Here is a 21,610-nt window from a genome sequence, read left to right on the forward strand (position 1 = left end):
CTGAAGCTCAGAGAGGGTGATGAATTGTGCCTTGGCATTCCACAAGTGACATGAGAAGCAGATTCAGACCAGGGTTTTCTGACTTAGGGTGATTTCTAATGTTGAGGGTCTTTAAATTATTTTTAGAAACTTTTAACAACTTCAAAAATATAAATGCTACAAACTTTTAAAAAAACTGAGTTGTAATTACTTAAATTTTTTTTATACTTGTTTAGTTTTATGAATTTTTTAAAAAATAAAATTTTAAATTTAACAAGACAAAGAACATTGTCATTCTGTATTTTGTGTGCAACAAATTCTGGATGTGACCCTTAAGTCTGGAGGATCAGTAGAGGAAGTCCTCTTGCTTAGTCATTTCAGTCATCTGATTTATTTATTTATTATAGCTTTTTATTTACAAGATATATGCATGGGTCATTTTTCAGTATTGACTGTTGCAAAACCTTTTGTTCCAATTTTTCCCCTCCTTCCCCTCCCATCTCCTCCCCCAGATGGCAGGTAGACCAGTACATGTTAAATATGTTAAAGTATATGTTAAATACAATATATGTATATATGTCCATACAGTTATTTTGCTGCACAAGAAGAATTCACCTAATTTATTTCAATCAAATTATTTCTTATGAGACAATGTTGAATATGTGAGTGCTTTAAAACCTCATTCTTTGGACAATTTTTAAGGCTAAGATTACATATGCAATCTTTTCAGTCACTGAGCAATAGTTGCTAAAAGTTTTTTTTACAGTTTGAAATCAACAAGAGTGATAGCACAAGGTGGTAGCAATGCAGACTCTTAATAAGAAACACCAGTATTTTTAAAATTTAAAAAACCCTTCAAAGTTTTCTTTCTATGAGTGTGTATGTGTGTGTGTATGTGAGAGAGAGAGAGAGACAGAGAGACAGAGAGAGAGACAGAGAGATATAAATAGAGAGAAAGACAGAGAGACAGAGACAGAGAGACAATAAGAAAGAATAAGAGAGAATTAGAAAGAGAGAGAAAGAGAGAGAGAGAGAGACAACGATGAGAGAGAGATTTAAATTTTGAAGTCATTAAAGGTTCATTCAATCTGGACTTCCAGCTTGGTGTTTGCTAAGCCTTGGGCTTGAATGAATAGTTCTCAAAACCCTGAGCGTAAGAATTTGGAGGGGAGGGAAAGGTAAAGGGTAAGCTGTGGAGCCCCAAGTGTCTCCATTGGTGCACATCCAACAGAGTGACTTTTCTGGTACCACTAGCAGTTTGTTTTTTCTTTTCACTGATCTTTCCAATCTTTCCTCTCAGCATTTATGCCACTTTCTGTCTGGTCATTCATGAACTCTTTTTATGGTAGAATTTTTTCTTTCATAATGGAGAGGAGGAAAAATAGGCAGAAGTGAAAGGACTTGCCCCAGTTTCCCCCTGGATTCAGTTAGACTTTGGAAAAGCACACCTTTTAGTATTCAGGCCCATACTCCCTTGCACTGGATGCAGTTTCTAACTCATGTGCCAGCCATTGTGAGACCTTGTTTACCCTGACTATAGACCAAAGAGGTTCTAGGCTGCTAATTTGATCAGTAACAGTGGAGGTTTTTCTCTTGTCTCACAGACCAGGAGTTGTCTTCAACCTCTAAAAGTGAGCTGGATGAACTCCAGGAAGAAGTGGCTCGGAGGGCCCAGGAACAGGAACTCCGAAGGAAGCGAGAGAAGGAATTAGAGGAGGCTCGAGGGTTCAACCCCCACCCCAGCCGCTTCATGGACTTGGATGAACTTCAGCATCAGGGTAACTTGTGGATGAGTCTGTGAATAGAGAGAGACAGACAAATGGTTCAACGGGCATTTTTCTTTATCTTCCCATTCCCAAGTTTGAGCAGCATCTCTGATACTGTCAAACTAGAATATGACTAACTTGTTGATTGAGGAGAGGGTCCTTGGTTTGGAGGACAGATATATGATTTAGAGGTGGGGGCAGGAAGGAACAACTTTTGACAATAGAGAATTCTTCATGCCAAAAACTTCCCATCATTAGAAATAGAAAATATAAACTATACATAAATCTTAAATTGAGTGATAGAAAAGTGAAGGAGATTGGGAGTACTGAGTGAAAAACTTTTTTCAGGTTCTTCCCATATAATTTGAAGAAGATTTTTTGAGGGTCACTTTGGGTACAATTGTTCATCTTGTCTCATTTTTTATAATCTTTTTGGAGAGTCAATTTGAGAACACACAGGTTTGAGGAGAGAAAGGCACACACATAGGTTCAGAAAGGACTGAGGGCTGGAGGTGGGTTTTCCCACTTTGGCTTCATGTTTTTTTCTTTGAAATAGGTTCCACAGTCTTGTTAGCTGTACTTCACAGCTGTAGTATAAAATCTGAATGTATACAATCTCCTTGGACCACCTTTTTATGGAGATTTCTCCCTTTCTGTATCACTGGAGGTCACATCTCATACTAGACAATCTTCTCACCTAAACTGAAGAACTGATTTCCTGAATCAGTAAGCTTGTTTCTGTGCATATGTTTGTTAAAAAAAATTTTCTGTTATTCTTTCTTTCTGAGTCATCATTGTAACAACATCACATTCCTAGCTTCATGTTCTTTTTGAAAGAAGAACCTTCATTCTTCCCACTTTTTCATCTCAGCTAGTTGGCAAGCATATCAAGGTAACATGTCAGGAGTCAGTTGCCCAGATTTCTTTTAGTTTTTTTCATTGACTCCACAACTTGTGGATGAGGGAAGTCTAGCTAGGTAACATAGACTCTTGAAGGGACTAAGAAAGGGGTGGCAGTGTGGATAGAATTTGGTGTATGGCATCATGAAGATCTGAGTTCAAATCCAGATTTAGATTCTTACTAATTATATCGACCCAGAGCCAATCACTGTTTGCCTGTTTCTACCTCTATAAAGTGAGCTGGGGAAGGAAATGGCAAACCACTCCAGCATCTTTGCCAAGAAAACCACAATTGTGGTCACAAAGAATGAGACAAAACTGTAATAACAACAAGGGAGCGGTACATATGGATCCAACTCTGTTTCCAGGGTTTGGGGATCTTATAGCCTTAATCATGAATCTGAGTGTGTAGTTAGTATTGGTAATTTCAACTGATTCTGTAGTATAGGAATACCCAAAAATTGAGAGAAAGAGTGCCAGAAGTCTAAATTCTAATCCTTCTGCAGTCAAACTTATATTTTTGTTATTTTCCTCTAGGATCCTTCAAAGTCCAAGGGCAAAATAATCTGATGACAAAGTAAATATTCCTAGAGATCTTTGTCTTCAACCCTCAGTTTGAAAGGAGTGGAAAATCTGTGAAAAGTGATTAAGATATCTTAATCTTTCTTATCTGAGTCTAAAACCTCCCCCCAAAAAAGTCATGAACTGCTTTCCTAAGTCTGTATAGTGAAGACATGCCTAAATACTGGCAAGGCACACAAGGTTCCAGTTTATCTATAAGAAAACTCATAGCTTTGGTAGAATTTGCAAATAAATCATGGCTGTGAAGGGAAGAGAGCCGACATTAGGTTGAGGTAAACAGAATCCTTGCACGTGAATCAACCTCTAACTCCCCTTTTCCCACATCTTTTTTTTTTTTTTTTTTTTTTTTTTGGACATTTCTTTATTTTCTATGACAAATCTTTTTCTTTTCTATTTTCTTTCTGCCTGCCTTCCTTCCTTCCTTTTTTTTTTTTTTTTTTTTTTTTAATATTTGTCATTGATGAAAACATATGTATATGGTAGGGAAGTGACCAGGAGAACAGGGGAGCCTTTGAAAAATATTGTTGATTCTAAAACTCAAAACCTAACAGCCTTGCCAGCCTAATTGCTTTTTTGGGGAGGTATGTCCATGAGGTCTCTAAAACTGGGCTCCAAATCATACTGCGAGAACTTTGATGTTGGAGGTACAATTGAAGCAGGAAGTAAGAGTGAAGGCAGAGCACAGGGTTTGCACAGGGGAGTGATTCTGGGAGCAGCCCTTGGTGCTGAGGCAGGGCCGGATGGGGCTCCAGACTGACAAGTCTCGTCCCTGCTCTACCATTTACTAGCCATTAACTCTGGCAGACTCTCTGAGCTGAGTTTCTCAATGTGGAAAATGGGGGTGCTTGGCTCATTCTCTCCGTCAGTGTAGGACCTCTGTGGCTAAAGGTTTTCATAGCATTGCCAATCACAGTCAGGAAGTTAACGAGCATTATTAAGTAGACAGTTGTGTGCCAGGCCCTGTGCTGGACAGATGGACACAGAGACAGAACTCGATCCTTTCTTGCCCTCAGGTGCCTGAGGAGGCCGGGGAAGAGCCCGGCTCTGGCCATGGCCGCTGACAGTAGCCAGTGACCTGTAGGACTGTCAGAAAGTCAGTGAGGTGGGCAGCTGCTTTCCCACCCCAGCAGGCCCTGAGCTGCGTCTTTCTGTACTTCTTTTTCTATTAAAAAAACATTCTAACCCTAACTTCTAACAGAAGTTCTTTGTGCTATTGGAGATAGCATCATGTGCTCTCCTCAGGCAGGGAGCACCAAGAACTTGTAGCCTAAGGAAGGATCCTGGTTGGTGGCTGGGCCTCCTTTGTCCCTCGGGAAGGTCTAAAGGGCTGGGGTCACCCACCAGATCCGAGACTGCCCCTGGGCTGCCTGGTGGTGTGTGAAGTCCACCCACCCACCCACCCCCATTTGCATCAAGTGCTGGCCCTTGCAGGGAGGCGGGACCATGCCGAGAGGTCCACCCGTGAGGCCGACTTGGTGTGGGAGGAGGCACTGCGCCGGGAGCAGAGAGGAGACTGTGCCGCAGCTTTGGCGCTCTGTAACGAAGCCATTTGTAAGTAACTAACTACTCACAGCTGCCATGCTTTGAAGCTGCTGCCCTTGTCACTGCCGCCGTTGCCCTGGCTGACCTCGGCTACCCCTCGGGTGTCCTGGCCTTCCAATTAGACACCAAGGGCTCTGGGGGGACCACCTGGAGGGAATTCAGCAGGAGCCCACAGGTGATGCTGGAGCCCCCTCTGCTCCCTGGTCCAAGACTGAATCTGACACGCAACCATCCATTCTGTCTCCTGACCATCAGGGAATGGGGCAGACAGGAGTGGCCGGCATGGCAGCCGGAGCAAACAGGCTCTGACCCCGAGCCTGTAACTTTCCACAGGACTATGTGCTTTCCCCTTTTCTTCTCCCTGATTCCTGGGCACTGGCAGGGGTTGAAGCATGAGCTTTGGAGATCCCAGAGCGATTTTTAGGTATGACACCGCATCCAAGCTGAGCAGTCCTGGGATGTGAGGCAGGTCTATTTGCATGTCTCATGATGGTCCTGACTTTTCTGACCTTTTCCACTTAGAAGGCAGGGGTTGGGCTGGGGCATGAAGCCCAGAGATTAATTTGGCAGCCATGCTGGGAAGGCCATAGAAATCACCTGTGGGAAATAAGATGAAAACTCCAGCATTTTTTACAAATGAGTTTCCATTAATTGATCTGAATTCCCTCTGTGACCCCCCCACCCTTGGCTTTGGTGCTGCAAGACATCTTCTTGGCCGGGCCTGGCAGCTCTCTGACCTCAGCAGCCTCTGCATGTTCTGTGTCTTGTGCTCCTGCTGCTGCCTCTTTTTAAGTTACTGCATTTCATTGCTCATTTTTGGTTCAATTTTGTTCTTTGTGTGTGTGTTCTGTTTCTGCTGTGTGTTTTTGTTTTGTTTTTGTTTTTGTTTTGCATTTTAGCTAAACTGAGACTTGCCCTGCATGGTGCCAGCTCTAGCACGCTCAGCAGAACCGTAGTTGATAAGAAGTTACAAATCTGTATCCGAAAAGCACGGAGCCTCCAGGATCGCATGCAGCAGCAGCAACTACCACCGCCACCATCACCGCCGTTGGGGGGCTCCCTCCCTCAGCCAACAAGGTAGTGCCTGGGAAGTTATGAGAGCCCGTGGACCTCAGGGGAGCTTGTGCCACCATGGGTGCTTTGGAGATAAAGCAATCCCCAGGAAAAACCTTCCCTTCACCAATGAAATGTCACTTTCTACATCAGGCACAGAGTGGAGAAAGTACAGGGTCCTAGTGAAGTTATAAATGTGATTGTTAAAAAATAGAAAGAGAGGTACATGGGAAAGAAAGTTACTTTTATCTTTCTCCCTAAAACTAGAAGAGAAAAAAATGATCAAAGTAATGTCATTTTACCTATAGAGAAAGCAAGGATTTGGAGACATAGTTTGGAAAAAATAATTCAGCATACCAATAGATGAAGATCTATAAGAATATATAGAAGGCAAGCTAGTTTTAGCCTCCTTCATTAAACGGTCAAGGCTCATGATCTAGAAGCGGGTGATAATTCTTCTGTTGTGCAGGATTCTGCTGAATCTCTCTGTCCTAGATAGGTAGGTACAGGTGACTCTGGGGACTGATACTGAGAAAATTCATGGGGCAGCTTTGCTGCAGCATTTTACTCAGCATGTATCCAATCCTGGGAAATTCTTTCAAGTCCAGAAAATATTAGTGGCCCAATATCTTGAGGCTAGGTAATCAGCATACTAAAGTTGCTGCACCATTTATGAGATTTGGAGCTATCACTCAACTCAGTAGCCAGGGAAAGAGGATTTCTGCTTCTGGAAGAATTTGAAATCTTTTTTGCAGAGGATCCTTTAGTAGTATATATGTGCAGGTAGGTTGGTCTTATCAAATGATCCCATTTGGTGATTACAGGTCACTTAGTCAAAACTTCCAATAGTTTAGACTGCTTTTACTCTTTTATACAAAAAAACCTGGAAAAGTAGCTCACAGACCATTAACCCCCACATTGTGAGGGGATACAGTCCTGGACCCAAGCACTCACATGATCTATAGAGCCCTGATGTTACATGTGACTATTCTTGGGTACTGCTTTCTAAGCAATGTATCCTTGGATGCTTCAAAGCAACATCTATTATTGTGTATCTAATCATCTTAGTACCATCCATCCCCCAAGAAAACAGAGCAGAAGGTATTTTGTTAAGATCTTTATTCAGATTTACCTCTAATAGTTCCTCCTTTGCATTGGAGTTCTTTTCATTTCCAGGAATCAAAGCTATAGTTCTTTCTGAAAGTGGATCTGTTTGGAATAGATGGGATTTTTAAAAGGATAAAATTAAGCTAGTTCTGAAAGTGGATCTCTTTGGAGTAAATAGGATTTTTAAAAGGATAAACTAGTAGGTTAGCTTCAAATGCAAATGAGACGTAATTTCTGAAAAATAAATTCATAAAAATAAATTTGTATGGAAGCTTAAAGTTTAAAGGGGCAGCTCTGAAGAGGATCAGTTATTCTGCTTACTCCCAGGATTTTCTATTTTGTTTTTAACTTCCTTATTTAGGTCACTGATAGACCTCATAGGGACTTGATTTAAAAGCAAGTAATTTAGGTTTCAAAACATGCAGCCTAGGAAGGTGTTAGATAGTTAATTGATCCATACTAAATAGCTAAAGTAGTCGCAGGTAATATCTAAACCAGTTGATGAATCTTAGTGATTGCTATTGTCTTTGTTCACATTGTAGAGTATTTAAAGCAAAAAGCAATAATTAGTGAAGAATTAAGTAATCGTGATTAGTTGAAAAAAAATCTCTAGAATCCAATTATTGGCTTGGAGAAAAATTTCTGTGTAATGCTCTCTAGTCTGTATTTGATTAGGAAAAATAAAACTTAAGTAGTGGATCTCCACTAAGTCTGCTGACTGCAGATTCCCCTTTCCAGTGCCTTAGCAATAGCACCCACTTGCAGTCTTTTGGGATGGAGGCCTTTCTGTAGTGGACAGAGGCCAGAGCTTGGAAGCAATCACTTAATCTTTCTTAGCCTCTACTTCTTCATTTATAAAATGAGGAAAATAATAGCACCCACCTCACAGAGTTGTGATGAGGATCAAAGGAAATATGTGGAAAGTGCTTTGCAAAGTGTAAAGCTTTATAAATATCTCATCCACTAATACCACCTCTAACCTTTCTCTTTTCTTTCCTTATTGCTGACCCCTCTCTTCTGCTGTTGGATGTGTACCATTTCCAGGCTTTGCTTTCTTTCTATTATCCATATGGTGGGCCAGCAATTTTTTTCCTTCTTTCTTTTTAATTCACAACTTTTTAGTAGAAGGGGAGTGCAGGGGGCAATGAGAGTTATAGGCAGGGGCTTCTTTCAATGGGATTGTATCACTTTGATGAGAGCCATTTGAGGAAATGCATCCATCAATTAAGAAAAAAAGTGACTATTGACTGTGTATGTGTGTCTGGGTGGGGGTGTTGATCATGTGCTTTCTTTTTTGTGAACCCTAAAGAATTTCTTTTTTTATCATCCAGAACATGGAATAATCTATGGAGAATCATGTTGATTCTATGAACAAAGCCATTAGAATTTGTAATTCTCTATGACCTTTTTTGCCATTCAAAACAGTTAATGATTGGATTCTTCCCATTTATTTCAGTGAACAGTCTGTCCCGCTCCAAGTACTGTTGAGTCAGGAGGCACAGCTGGAGCCCAGCAAGGACACCGAGTTTGGGACCAGTTCTTTCTTCCCCTCATCTACTTCCTGTCATGAATCGCCCTCATTACTGTCTTCAGAGTCATCTTCTCCACCCACACTACAGTCCAGTTCCCTCAGAAGGTCCTTCCCCAACCTCTTGATTTCCTCCGCTAATGTGGATGGCCATGCTTTCTCTGCTTTCTGCAGGCAAGGTTTATCCCACCAGCTGAGGAGGCCTGAGATGGGTTCTCCCCAAGATAGGGAACCTTCAGGAGCTCCAACAGAGGGACTGCTGGACTGGAGAAATAGCAGCAACAAGACTCCCACTCAAGAAGGGAAAAGTGCTGGCCAGCAACAGTGCCAAGAGAAAAATGGTCCTGAAGTTTTGCCTGGCCCAGTACCTCCTTGGTCCCATTTGGCCCCCGGGGTCTCCCCTGACAGGGGGGACTCATACAATCCCACCTGTAATCCTTCAAGTTGTTTAGCTTGGTCTGGCCTCCCCATGCATGGGGCCTGTCACTCTAAAGTACCTACTGCTTCCTCCCATTTGCTTCATTTTCCTCCAGATTCTACACAGAAAACTAACAGGTGCCCCCAAACCAAAAGTGATGAAACTTTATTCATTTCACAGAGGGAGCAGGGTGCTGAAGAGGTCTTTAAGCCAGAAGTCCCCAGCACAAAGGGCATTGTTCGCTCCCTGGCAGAGCGGTTCCAGAAGATGCAGGGGGTTTCCATAAAGGATCCTATTTGTGAAAGAAACTGGGCAGCTACAGGTCCCCAAAATAGGAAACTGGCAACTAGATTGAGAAAGGACTTGCTCCCTTCAGACTCCAGTATACCTTTCCCACAAGGACACGGGAATGATCACTCATCTGGGGAAAAAGAGCATAGTTCTTTGGATGGGAGGGATAGACAGACTTCCTGGGAAGGGCCCTCTAGTTGTCTTGCTCTTTCTGGAAGCCTTTCCCCACACAGCAGAGATGCTTCCTGGGCAGTGGGATCAAATGTGGCAGAATCAGCCATGCTCCCAGGAAAGCTGTCACAGATGGAAGAGGTTAGGCCAAAGGAGGTGGGCAGTGGTGATGACTTAGTGAATTCTCCTTCCCTGGACCATTGGGTGGGCAATACTAGGCGCTCTGATTCTCTTCCTGATCATGAAAATGGCACATGGATTCATGGGCCTGGAAGGAACCCCTCTCCTCAAGATCCCTGCATTGGTCTCATCCATCTTGAGAGAAACCATATGTATCTGCATCCACACTGGAATGAGGACACAGAGCAAGAGACCTCAGAGTTGGAGTCTCTTTTCCAGGCCAGTCTGCAGACATCTCAGGCCAGCCAGCCTGGGCCAGGGAGGCAGAATATGTCATGGCAACCATTTGGTCATCCAGGTAAGCATGTGACTAAGAAAGAGAATTTTAAACTAGGCGCTAGAGAAATGTAAAAATTAAGAGTGAGTTTTGACTAATTGGTCACGGACATCAGGTTAGGATATGGTTACATTTCTTATAGCTATTGAAACCATCAGGACAAATACCAACTATTTTTCTTAATATGGAATGGGAAATTGGGAGTGGAATTATTAAATAGAATCCCTGATCCTCAAGCCAGTGATTTTTGCCTCCTAAAAATTAGAGGCCTTTCAAGTTTACACCCTGCATCATCTTGCACTTAAGAACTAGGGAATACACTGAAGAATGATGTGATGTACAGAAGACTGATTAATGGGATAAGAAGAATAGACATGTCAACAGACTTTGAGACTAGAAGTATTCCATAGTTAGATTTACCCTATAGGTCCATCCTTTTATTAGGATTGCTCTATTAAGCCAAGTCTCCAGTACATTTCCAGATCCTTACAAAGAGCCTCCAAAATTTCAATTTGCCTTGCTCCCTTCATACATGATTAAATTCAAAGTTAATATGAAACTCTCTAAAGAAAATCTCTAGTTCATTCCTAAAATTCAAAGCTTGTGGGACTATAATTTTGTGACAAATCATTGGCCTCTCTTAGGATCTCAGGGAAAGGAGGTGTCTGTCTCTGACATATCATACATATTCATATACACATATATAATCATATCATATATAGATCACATAACATCATAATCACGTCTATAACATCTGTAGCTTGGATTCACATCCAGGTATTTGACTTGTCTATGCATAGAAAGCATAAAATAAACCTTTTTAATACAAAGCTTGAGCCATTTAAAATTGCAAAACATCAATCTGATGTTCAATTAAAATGAATTTTGTTTTCAAAATTGCTAAAAGAGTAGACTGGGAATCAAGACACCTGAATTCTAGCCTCTGCTTTGCTCTAAATTAGAATGATCTTGACTATCATATAAAAGACAAATGAGGATTAGAGAGGATATCTGTAAAGTTAAGGATCTCTCAGGCTCTTTTCATCTCTCAAGTTTCTATTTTATTAATTTTTCTCTCTTGAGCATGTAGTTCCCATAGTGGTGCAGGTTCATCTATTGCAATTACCCAGCATGCCATTTTTATTACATTTTATTTTTTATCAATTAAAAATAATTTTTCTCCTCTCTTCCATCCCTACCATTGAAAACATCCTTATAACAGATAGGTATAGTCATACAAAACATTGTTGGTTACACCCTCAAAATATGTCTCATTTTGCACTTTAAGTCAATCATCTAACAGGAGATGAATAATATGCAAGTGTTATTAAGTTTCACTGAAACTCTTTCATCATTTCTTATGGCATAAGCGTATTCCAATACATAATTTGTTCATCCATTCCCCAATTGGGGATTCTTCCTCAGGTTCCCGTTCTTGGGTTTTACCAGAAGAGTTGCTATAAACATTTTTATAGGGATGGATCTTTTTTTTTTTTTTTTTTTTCTTAATTTGATCTCTAGGGTATACCGTTTATTGATGTTTTGGGCATTGTTCCAAATTGCAGCATATCTTTTAGAAACTGAAATATTAAATACCTACTATGTTAAGACCTGCTTCTGACACATGTTGGCTATGTGATCATGATAAGCCATTTAATTTCTGCAACTCTCTCTGATTATAATTCACAGGCAAACTGCTGATCTGTCTTCATGGAGGGAGCTTTCTTAAAACAGTGTAGAACTAAAAAGAAAATTTCTTTGCCTTGTGCAAATCAAGAATGTGAATCAAAACCTGAAATTAACTGTACTAAGACCCATACTGAGCCTAAACTGAGCATAATTTCTTTATTCATTGGCAAATTGAACTGAAATTTGTTATGGTTACTTGAGTTTTTAGAAACCATACTAAAATATAACTGAACCCATTTTCTAAAATTATTGAATCAAATCACCACTAGATCCTTTTCTAATCCCTCTTCATAGTATGCAGGTAACCCATAGTTCTTGTAGGTTGTATATTAGCAAAACATAAGTTCTGGCAAGTTTTAAGAATCTAAAGCTTTTTGAATGGTCCCAGTAGCAGACTTTTCTTCTGTGGCCTGAGGACCACCTGAAATAAATTTGGACACTTAGATCACCAAGTTGCCCCAGGAAGATGAATTTTGGGGCCACAACATCACTAAAAGAACATCTGCCAAGTTTTTCTTTGGCAGGCAAGTGGGTAGTCTTAGTGGATGGAGTTCCAACTCTGGCTAACTCACTGATACTTGAAATTTTAAAATATTGAAGTAAAAGATCAAAATACCCTCTGAACCAAATCAGTTTTTTCTTTGGATAGTGCCTGGTGGGATTTGTCTACACAAGTGCTGAAGATACACAAAATAAAGTAAGCAGGTATCATCGATTAATCAGGGAAATGATCTCTGTAGGAAGGGGCTAACCAATGTACGTCAATAAATGGGTGAGCATAGTCCCTAGGGAATTCCTGGTGCTCTTATCTAGTTTGTCTTATCACAGAGCATTTACTAAGTGCTCAATTACATTTAGAATGCTTAACGTTTTAAGAACTATTCAGTAAGCATTAAAATTGACTTCATTCATCAAGCACTCATTAAATACTATGTACCAGGTAGTATGCTTGATGCTTTGAAAGATACTGATTGCAATGCTCTAGAGCAAGCTTGATGACTAGGCCCCACTGCTTAGCAGTAACTCCAGACAGATCAAGGGTCCCCAGGGAAGAAGACAGGTTTCTTTTGCCACCCTAGATTCTCCACAGAGCTACCACGTCAGACAAATTTCACAAGTGAATGTTGCAAACATACATTTGTACCTAAAGGCTCTGACAGAAGCTGGGCATGCTTCCAGAAATCATTTGAGATGAGGTTGTTGGTAAAAGATCTATGTGGGAGAATGTGCAGCTGTCCAGAAATTGTTACGCCAGGCCCTTTGGCTTAGGGTGGGAGACCCTTGCTACTTGCAGAGGGGTATCTATATTCTTAGTCCTCTTCCTACCTCCACTTCCCTGGTGTTTTCAGTAGGGTTGGCAGGCCCAAAGTTCAGGCCCTTCAGGAAGGGAAGTGTTCATTTATGTCTCTATTTCCTTTCCTAGGCTCCACAAACATGATAGGGAGGAGACTCCACTCAGCCCCTGGCTTTGATCTCTCACAAATGTCAGCAGTAGAGATGGAACACAGTCTTCATGGGGCTAGCACGGTACCTGTCTCTCAGGTAGTAATCTTGGTGACCAGGACACCATTTGTAGGTTGGTAGATTGGGAAGAAGTCAGCTGAGGTTCAGAGGATGTCGGGGGAGGGGGAACTCAGCATGGAGATAATGTGAGGAGAGATTAACCCAAAAAGCACATGCTTAGATGAGTTCCTCAGGATCCTTGTGAGATTGGAGCTTGTTGGGTTATCTGTCCTTGACTTTCTTGGTGTCTTTCTCTCTGAAGGCTGTATCTGGCCGAGGCTCGATGAAGGACGAGGAAGGAGAGCTGTACACCGCAGAGAATTTCCGACGCATTTCACAAAGTCTCAGTGGCACTGTTGTCTTGGGCAGGGAGGAAACTCCCATGTCTTCTCACAGTTTTGTAAGTCAAATGAAGGACTAGCTTACCCCGAATACAACCACATCCTTAACAAAGAAGTACTCAAGAGGAAGTTCAGGTAGTAGGGTAGACAAAAATTGACCTTTGTATTTTGTGGGAAGTGTTCACTGGATTTCTGATCTGTATTAGGTGAATAGGCAATACCCACCACCTATATCTGATTTCTGTTTGTTATTACTCTTGACAATATGCGTTCAGGAAAAACCTGGTGGGAAGAGTTATTCTTTGCCTAAAGTAATTTGATAATTTCCTTCTGGAGGAATTAGGGTTAAAATCTTCATTATAAAGAACACAAGAATGGCTTGAATTTGAGGGAGGCAGGGACTGGCAAACCACCCTAGTATCCTTGCCAGGAAAACTCCATAGACTTGTCGTAACAATTTCAACAAGAATGAGTTAGCAACAAAGCTGTTGCAGGGGTCCCTTCAACAGAACCTGAGCTTTAGGCCAAAGGAGAGGAGATGAAGTGAGGGTAACTGTCATGGATTCAAGTGGCATTTGATTCCAGCTGAAGAGAGTAACCTTCAGTAGAAGAAATGTCATTCACTTCTTCAAATTTATTATATGCATATTGCCTACAAACACACAAATCAGGGAAACAAGGAGAACACAACATTCCCTGCCCTCTTGGGACTCGTCTTCTTTCTACTGCAACAGAACATTTAAACAGATAATAATTAGACTATAACTTGAGAAAAGACATTAACAACAGTTAATGAAACAAGCTTCCTGAGATGATGCCTGAGCTGAGCCTCAAGAGAAAACAATGATCCATGGAGCTGGAGGTGAAGCAAGAAGCCATCCCAGGCTTGGAGACAGCCAGTGCTATGGCCCTAACACGGGTGACAGGGCCAAGCTTAGTGAGCAGTAATGACCAGTTTCCCATGAAAAGGAGTAATGTGAAATTTAGGAGGCCTCCTGGAGCCAGGCTGGTGAGAGCTTAATGCTGCAGTATTAAGGAGGAGGATATAAAAGTTTCCCTGAGGCTGCCATAAAACATCCACAGCCTGTGCTCTGGTGGGCCAGGAGTGAGCAAACCCCAGCCAGCTATGTATGATCCCAGACTTCTCAGGGAATATCCAAAGGCAGCTTGAGGACACCCACACACTGGGCCAGGCCAGTAGATGCTTGACTAGAGCTACACTGAATATCCATGACATCCAATATTAATGCACTCAGAAATTCCTTCTTCATTGGTATGTGGTGGGGAGAAATCTTATTCACCATTTCCTAAGCCTCTCTGAGGACTTTCCCATTTTCATCAGAAGGGAGTTAATAAACATTCATTTTAATATTCATTTAAATATATTATAAACCCAGGTTAAATGTGGAGACTAGAATTGTCTTAATAGTAGGAGCTCCTCAGAATCCCTCAGAACTTCTTAGTTTTGTCAGACCTTGCTAGTGTTTGGTACAAGAGATTTGGGTTCCTCTATTTTAGGGAATAAGTTTGAGACTTAACATAGGGGAAAATCATGGTTTCTTTAGTTACCCCAATCTGAGTTCTCAGTAGTCTCCCTGACTACTCATTTGAGAATGATGAGGGCTGGGAAATGAGTGAGAAATGTTCTTGTGAGGGATAGAAGGTTGATTTGGGGACTTTAGCCAGAAAATGGATAATGTCCATTGTTTATGAAATAATTCAAAAAGATTATCTCTGGAATTCAGGATTCTTCCAGATCTGGTTCAAATGTACCCATTCAGGCTTTCTTTCCTTTATCCAGCAATTAAACATTTAAGCACCTGTAATAGATATAAAGATACAAAGAATAAAACAGACTCCCCTTTCTTAGAATTTCTTTTCCAGCATCTTCATTACCTTAAAAAACTTTGTTAAATTCTTCTCTGTGCCTGGCACTCTTCTGGACACCATACGAAACTGGAAAAAAAAAGGGGGGGGGGCCCTGCCCTCCAGAAATGTTCAGTCAATCCACAGAGAACAAAGATGGGAAAAAATTCAGTGGATGTCCACCTCATTGGCTAAAGATGTTGAACAGCTGCACAAATAGAGATTTGGACCGCTGACATTATAAACATGTCTATGTGAAGTACCTTATTTGAGGAAAAAGGGATGAACAGCAAGCAGTGGGGGAGCTCTGTGCCAAGCACTATCCTAGGCATTAAAGATACAGATACGTGTATATTTACATCTGGCCGAACTGGATTACTTTCCATAACTCATGCTCCTCTGTGGAACCTGGAAGGAAGTGGGCTTCCTTCCTCCCTCCCTCCCCCAGAGGCACAGCTATCTCCATGACACCATCATTGCTCCACTCTCTGCACATCTCCTTTCACACTTTGTTTAAATGTCTCTGATAGGATTGTAGGATTTATAACTGAGTTTCTGCAGGGAGTCTCTTTGTGTAGGGACTGGGGGTTTCAGAAATCTTTTCCAACTGGGAGATAAAGACTTATCCTTGAGATCCCCTAGTCTTTCCCTTTCACTAGAGATGAGAAATTGTGAGCAGTTAACTGTCTGACCCACTTGCCCATGGTCACAAAAAGAATTCTTGTATTTAGTTCTTTGTGAGTTTGTCCCTTCTCTCCTCTTATTATGTCGACTCTAGGAGGGCAACATGTATTTCTGTGACTCTGTGCTAAGGTTCTGGTCCACAGCAGTCACTTGACAACTAATGAAATGAATTAAAGAGCAGATCTGAAGCTTGGTGTCTTTAGGCCCTTAGTGTTTGGCCCATGTGAGTGGGAGATGCCCCATGAGGTAACTTTCTAGGCTGGAGATCCTTCAAGAATTCTTCCTGCTTCAGTTTCCTCTCTTTGTTCCTAGTCCCTTACTTTCCCTTACTGTGTTTTCCCAATCACACCCTGCTGTGTTAATCCTTATTTCTATGTTTTTTTTTTCTTTTTTGTCTCATTTCATTATAAGGAAACTTCAAATGGGAGGAAAAAGCCTTTGGAAACCAGGCACCGTTGTTCCAGCTCCTCTTCCCTCTCTGTCATCCATGACCCTCCTGTGTTCCTCCCCAATCCCCAGATCCTCCCTCCCCAGCCACAGTTCCTGCCCCCTGATGTCCTGATGCCCACCATGGCAGGGGAGCCCCATAGACCCCCAGGTAACTCTTGGGTTCCAAATCCTGTGCAAAGAATAGCTGTTCTGCTGAGGGCCTTTCTAAGCTGGTTCTTTTGGAATCATGTATCCATGGGATATGGAATTTGGGATATGGGCTCCTTTTTTGAAATTAAATATCAAAGTCAGAATTGTCATTAGATTATTTCTGAGTTAGAGGAAAGGACAGGGGATACAATTGTGTGAAGGGCAGGAAGTACAAAGGAAATGGAAGTTTCTCAGAGTTGCTGTTTTTTCTCTCTGCCCTGGTCAGGATTTGACTAATGTGAAAGATTGGAAAGATTTCAACATGGAGTTGAAAATGCTAAGCTTGCCATCAGCTTTGTCCACAAGGATCTTTATTACTTTAAATTATCCTTATCGATGTGGATGAGTGGCCCCTCTGGGGTCCCTGACCTAGCCTCTGAGATAGGGGTCTAAACCCCTCTCATAGGTCCCCCAGTGACCTAAATAAGCTCCTTTAATTATGATGGGCCAAATTTTTGGATAACCCAGAAGGGTTCATGAGTAGTCTGCAGGGGTCAGACTCCCAGTTTGAATGAAGCATAGCTCATTAATGATAAAACCAAGATACTTGTACTATTAAGTATGGCCCTTCTGTAGGCAGCTCCAGCCTCTAGTCCCTAGAATCACTCCATCTTGTTTTCTCAGCAATATCCCCTCATTATTAATTCCCTGGGCTCGCTCTCCAGCTTTAGGGCCTCTCCATACCCTGGGGCCATGTGGTATAGTTTGAGGAGTTAGATGGAGAGAAGCCTGGCACAAGGTTGTCCATGACATTTGACCAGCAGAAAGCGGGGCTCTTTAGATAGGAACATACATATTAACTCAAGTACTTATCTGCCTCACCCATTGTGGAGGAAAGTGCTTCCTAGATACAGAGCCCACCACTAAATGAAATGGAGGAAGGGAAGGGTACTCTTCAAAGTGGTTAGAGTCTAGGTAGCAGACAAAATTGATACACCATATGGGAAAAAGGCACAAAAACCCTCATGGGACACATGACAAGGGAGGAAGAGAGTTAAGGATGATCATGTAGGAATGAAGAAACAGATTGGATCTACATGGGAGGTACTCAAGTCATTGTGATTTTTTTTTTATTTCTTTAGGAACTTCAAGGAGTATCCAACAGCTTCTGGTTATGTGTGACAGGGGTGAAGCTTCCCGAGGGGCCAGATACATAGGAGGAACCCTGAAATACAAGAGCCTCCCACGCCCTTCCAGAGCTGATTCCTCCTGGGGCCCATTGCCAGAGACCAGCCAGCATTGTGAGACCAGAGCATCGGCCACCTCGGGGCTCTGGCCACAGCTGACCAACACTGCCACACTATCAGATCGAAGCCAGGGACTCGAGGGTCCACAAACCCAATCGTGGGGGAAGCTCTTTCATTCCCACTCACACTCTTCTATCAGCTGCCATCCATCATCATTGCCCAGCACTCTTTCTACACCGCTGGAGACCTCACAGAATTCTAGCCTTATACCTAGTTCCTCCCGGGGCCCTGGACCCAGAAGAGTGGACATACCCCCTGATGATGACTGGAGGAAGAACACTTATGCCTCTCAACCCAGACATAGGAAAACAGGAGGAAACGGGCCTCTTTTTGCCACCTCAGAGTTTCACCAAAGGGGGCTAACCTGGGCCACAGCTCCACAGCATAGTGGGTGGTGAGGGGCTCCTCTGTATTCTTCTTGGCTTTCTCTCACATTAATGTGCCATGTCAGAGCTGGTGCCCAATATTGTCATCATTGCTATGCCAGGATCATTTCAATAGGACCTCTCTGTCCTCAGTGGCTCTAGAATCTCAAGACACATGGCTGATGGAATTCAATTCTTGAAAAAAATGGGCATCTGCTTTAGGATGGGGTGCTGTCAGAAGGGTCATTTTGATTTAATTGTAGCCTTAGAGCCACCCAGAATTTTAAAGGTCAACTCATGAAATGTCACTGATCAAAATCTCAAAGTTACCTACCCGATTTGGTACTTAGGTCCCCTTGTCCCTGTCCCCTGCTGCAGTCCCATTCTCTGCCTCCCTCCATGTTTGTGTTCTCTTTGGTTCTTTAGACCTCCCTTCCCCCTCTGTTCTCTTCTTATATCCCTCTTAGCCCCCCATTACTTTCTTTCCCGCCTCCCAATTCCTCCAGACATATATAGTTGTATAATGTCTATCCTTAGCTTTGGTCTGGCCAAAACCTGAAGAAAGCCTACCTGGTCAGAGAACCTAGTCTCTGATACTCCTCCCCCTACCCCACATGTGCATACCCACTCAACCGCATCTTTTCATATTGGAGAATAAGGGTGGACCTGCCAGCACATGCACAGCACCTTCCCTCCTTCCTACAGATACACTAACCAAGTCAAGCACACTAACCTTTCTTCCATGCAGCAGATCCATTACTGCCACTCACTCACTTGCCATTGTAAACACTCAGAATAAGTTGAAGTATTTTAGGGCCAAACATAACTTTTTGTAAAGTATTTTTGAATAAATCTGAGAGTTCTATTTAACACTTTGACTGCATATCCTTTTCCCTACCATATTTTTCTTTTTTTTAGGGGGATCCTGGGCAATCAAAAGAGCTCCCACTTACCAGTTGGCTGGTCCTACCACTAGGAGAAATAGCCTGTTAGGGAGAGGAAGTTGGGAATAAGGAATATGGGGGCATAAAAAAGTTTAAGAAATCAAAATCAGAATTTGAAGAGACTGTGGTGGTCATCTGGTCCAATTCGTAACCAAATTCACCCTGTGACAAAGCTAACCAAAGAGTCTCCACTTGGAGGAGGGAAGAAGGGAATGACACCCCTAAATCAGCACACCAACATTTCCTAAGGCAAGAAATGCCTCCGGCTATTAGGAATTTTTTCCTTTTCTCAATCCTCAGTTGGCCTTTTGGTAATTTTTACCCCTTATTCTTATTTTTACCTGCTGGGCCCAAGCAGTGGAAAAAAATTCTCATTTTTAAGTGATGGCCCTTCAAGTATTTGAAATTTGCTATGGTGTCTGTCCTGTGTATTCCTTCTCTAAATACTTCTAGTTGCTTCAGGTCATCTTCATAAAGCATGAACTTGAAGTCCTTTAGCCATTCCTTCCTTCTTCCCAATGTCCATCCTAAAATTTTCCTTAAACTGATCACAATATTCTGACCAAGACAGAGCAGAGCAGGATTCTTGCTTATTCCAGGGCAATATGTCTCTCAATGTCACTTAAAAGTGTTTGCTTTTTTGTCTTTCATGTTGTTGACAGGTTGAGCTTGCAGATCTTTTTCAAACTTCTGTCTAGCCATGTCTCCTCAATCTTATACTTAAAATCATTTCTTGAACCTTGACATTGGTTTCTGTTTGTTTCATCTTAAATGACCTGGCCCCTTTGTTCTAGCCTGTAAAGATCTTTTTGAATACTGTTGTTAGCCAGGGTGTTCAATTTCCCTCCCAATTTTGTGTCACTTCCAGATTATTTGCTATATCTACATTGGTCCAAGTTGATAATCTTAACAGTAGGGCCAAGCCTGAGAAGCTCTGTTGAGACCTCCTTCTTAATTGACTTCAAACCATTAATGACTACTTTTGGGGACTGTCCCTTTACCAGTTTCAAATCCAGCTAATAGGCTATCCTGTAGTTCACTCCCCTCCTTCTTTTCTACAAAAATTGCATGAAAGACTAATATGTGACTAGTATTGCTAAAATGTGGGTAATCTATAGGACAGTCCTGACATATCTGATGAAAGCATGCTGTTTCTGTGAGCACTGATTCATTTTCTAACTACTCACTGTCATTTCAAAATATGTTCAAGAATTTTTTCCAGGAATCAGTATTATACTCATTGGCTTCTAGCTTTTAGATTTAATTCTTTTCCCTTCTTTGAAAATCAGAACATTTGTCCTTCTTGCAATCCTTGTACCTTTCCCATTCTTGATCTTGTAAAAATCATTCAGTGGCTTAATCACATTTAAGATATATGAGCCAGGCAACTTGAACGCATTTCAAAGAGCTGCTCACTAAACTCTCAAGTTTAAACTATCAAGTTGAATATCAGCTCCTTTTTAGCAGTCTGTTTTTCCAGCCCAAAGATCATCTTCTTGACAGAGAAAACAAACAACAATTTTTAAAAAGGTTCTGCGTTTTCTGTCATCCATTATTGTATCATACATTCCCCCCACTCCAGCAGCAGGTATAGCCCTTATATGGAGTTCTTTTCCTCATAATTGCTTTAAAAGGCACACATACACACATCTTTTTTGCTGTCCTTGGCTGTCCTGGCTAACTGCCACTCAGTCTGATGACTCCTGCCATTTTCTTATAGCGTTGTGCCATTTATACTCTTCTATTTCTTTTGTCCTTCAGTTAAACAACAATTAGCACTTACTGTATCCCAGGCCCAGTGATAGGTCTTAGATATGAAGATACAAAGAATGATACAATCATTACACTAAGGACTTTGTCTTTGGTGGTTGAATTCTCTGTATACCCTCACAGGTGTCTGTTCAGACAACTCTCCCCTTTCTCTTCCTCTCTGGAATTATTTCCCTTTGTGCTTTCAGAATTTCATTTTTGAGAATTTCCCATTTCAATGGAATGGCTTATAACTGCCACATAGAAAAGCATCATGTATTATGGTTCCTTTTATCAGGAAGACCTCGTCTGAGACAAGTACTGATAGCTATTTAGAATGTTAAAATTTGTTCAGTTATTTTTCAGTCGTGTACAACTCTTAATGACCCCATTTGGGGTTTTCTTGACAAAAATACTGGAGTGGTTTGCCATTTCCTCTCCAATTCATTTTATATGTGAGGGACTGAAGTAAATTGGGTGAAGTGACTTTCCAGGATCACACAGAGTTTGAAATCGTATTCAAACTCAGAAACATAGTATTCAGGACTCCTGGCCCAGCACTCTAACCACTGCATCACCCAGTTCTCCTGCAGAATATTAAAATATGCAACAAGAAAGTAGCCTACATTTATTAAGCACTTACTACGTGCCAGGCACGTAGGCAAAAAATTAGCCCCTGCTCACAATGTAATGGGGAACATGACAACATGCAGTGGTTATACAATTAGAATAAAATGGAAGCCATCTGAGAAAGAAGGCACTGGGAAAGGCTTCATACAGAAAGTGGGA

General features: G+C 41.7%; 1 protein-coding gene across 5 annotated transcripts in view; it reads left to right on the top strand.

The window, feature by feature from the left end:
* The window catches only part of USP54 (ubiquitin specific peptidase 54), a 121,212-nt gene extending 102,217 nt beyond the window's left edge, over positions 1 to 18,995 (top strand). For 4 of the 5 annotated variants that reach the window (XM_074296823.1, XM_074296821.1, XM_074296824.1 and 1 more), the window contains exons 16-23: positions 1,584 to 1,757; positions 4,659 to 4,778; positions 5,669 to 5,846; positions 8,386 to 9,815; positions 12,907 to 13,025; positions 13,249 to 13,386; positions 16,289 to 16,475; positions 17,599 to 18,995. In XM_074296823.1, coding sequence (XP_074152924.1) covers positions 1,584 to 1,757; positions 4,659 to 4,778; positions 5,669 to 5,846; positions 8,386 to 9,815; positions 12,907 to 13,025; positions 13,249 to 13,386; positions 16,289 to 16,475; positions 17,599 to 18,161 — 2,909 coding nt within the window. In that variant the 3' untranslated portion in view covers positions 18,162 to 18,995. The remainder of the gene's footprint in view (positions 1 to 1,583; positions 1,758 to 4,658; positions 4,779 to 5,668; positions 5,847 to 8,385; positions 9,816 to 12,906; positions 13,026 to 13,248; positions 13,387 to 16,288; positions 16,476 to 17,598) is intronic. The other variant, XM_074296825.1, reaches the window with a different exon arrangement.
* Positions 18,996 to 21,610: the final 2,615 nt, after the last annotated feature.

The sequence above is a fragment of the Sminthopsis crassicaudata genome, chromosome 2 (genome assembly GCF_048593235.1).
Source record: "Sminthopsis crassicaudata isolate SCR6 chromosome 2, ASM4859323v1, whole genome shotgun sequence".
In the NCBI taxonomy this organism is placed as follows: Eukaryota; Metazoa; Chordata; class Mammalia; order Dasyuromorphia; family Dasyuridae; genus Sminthopsis; species Sminthopsis crassicaudata.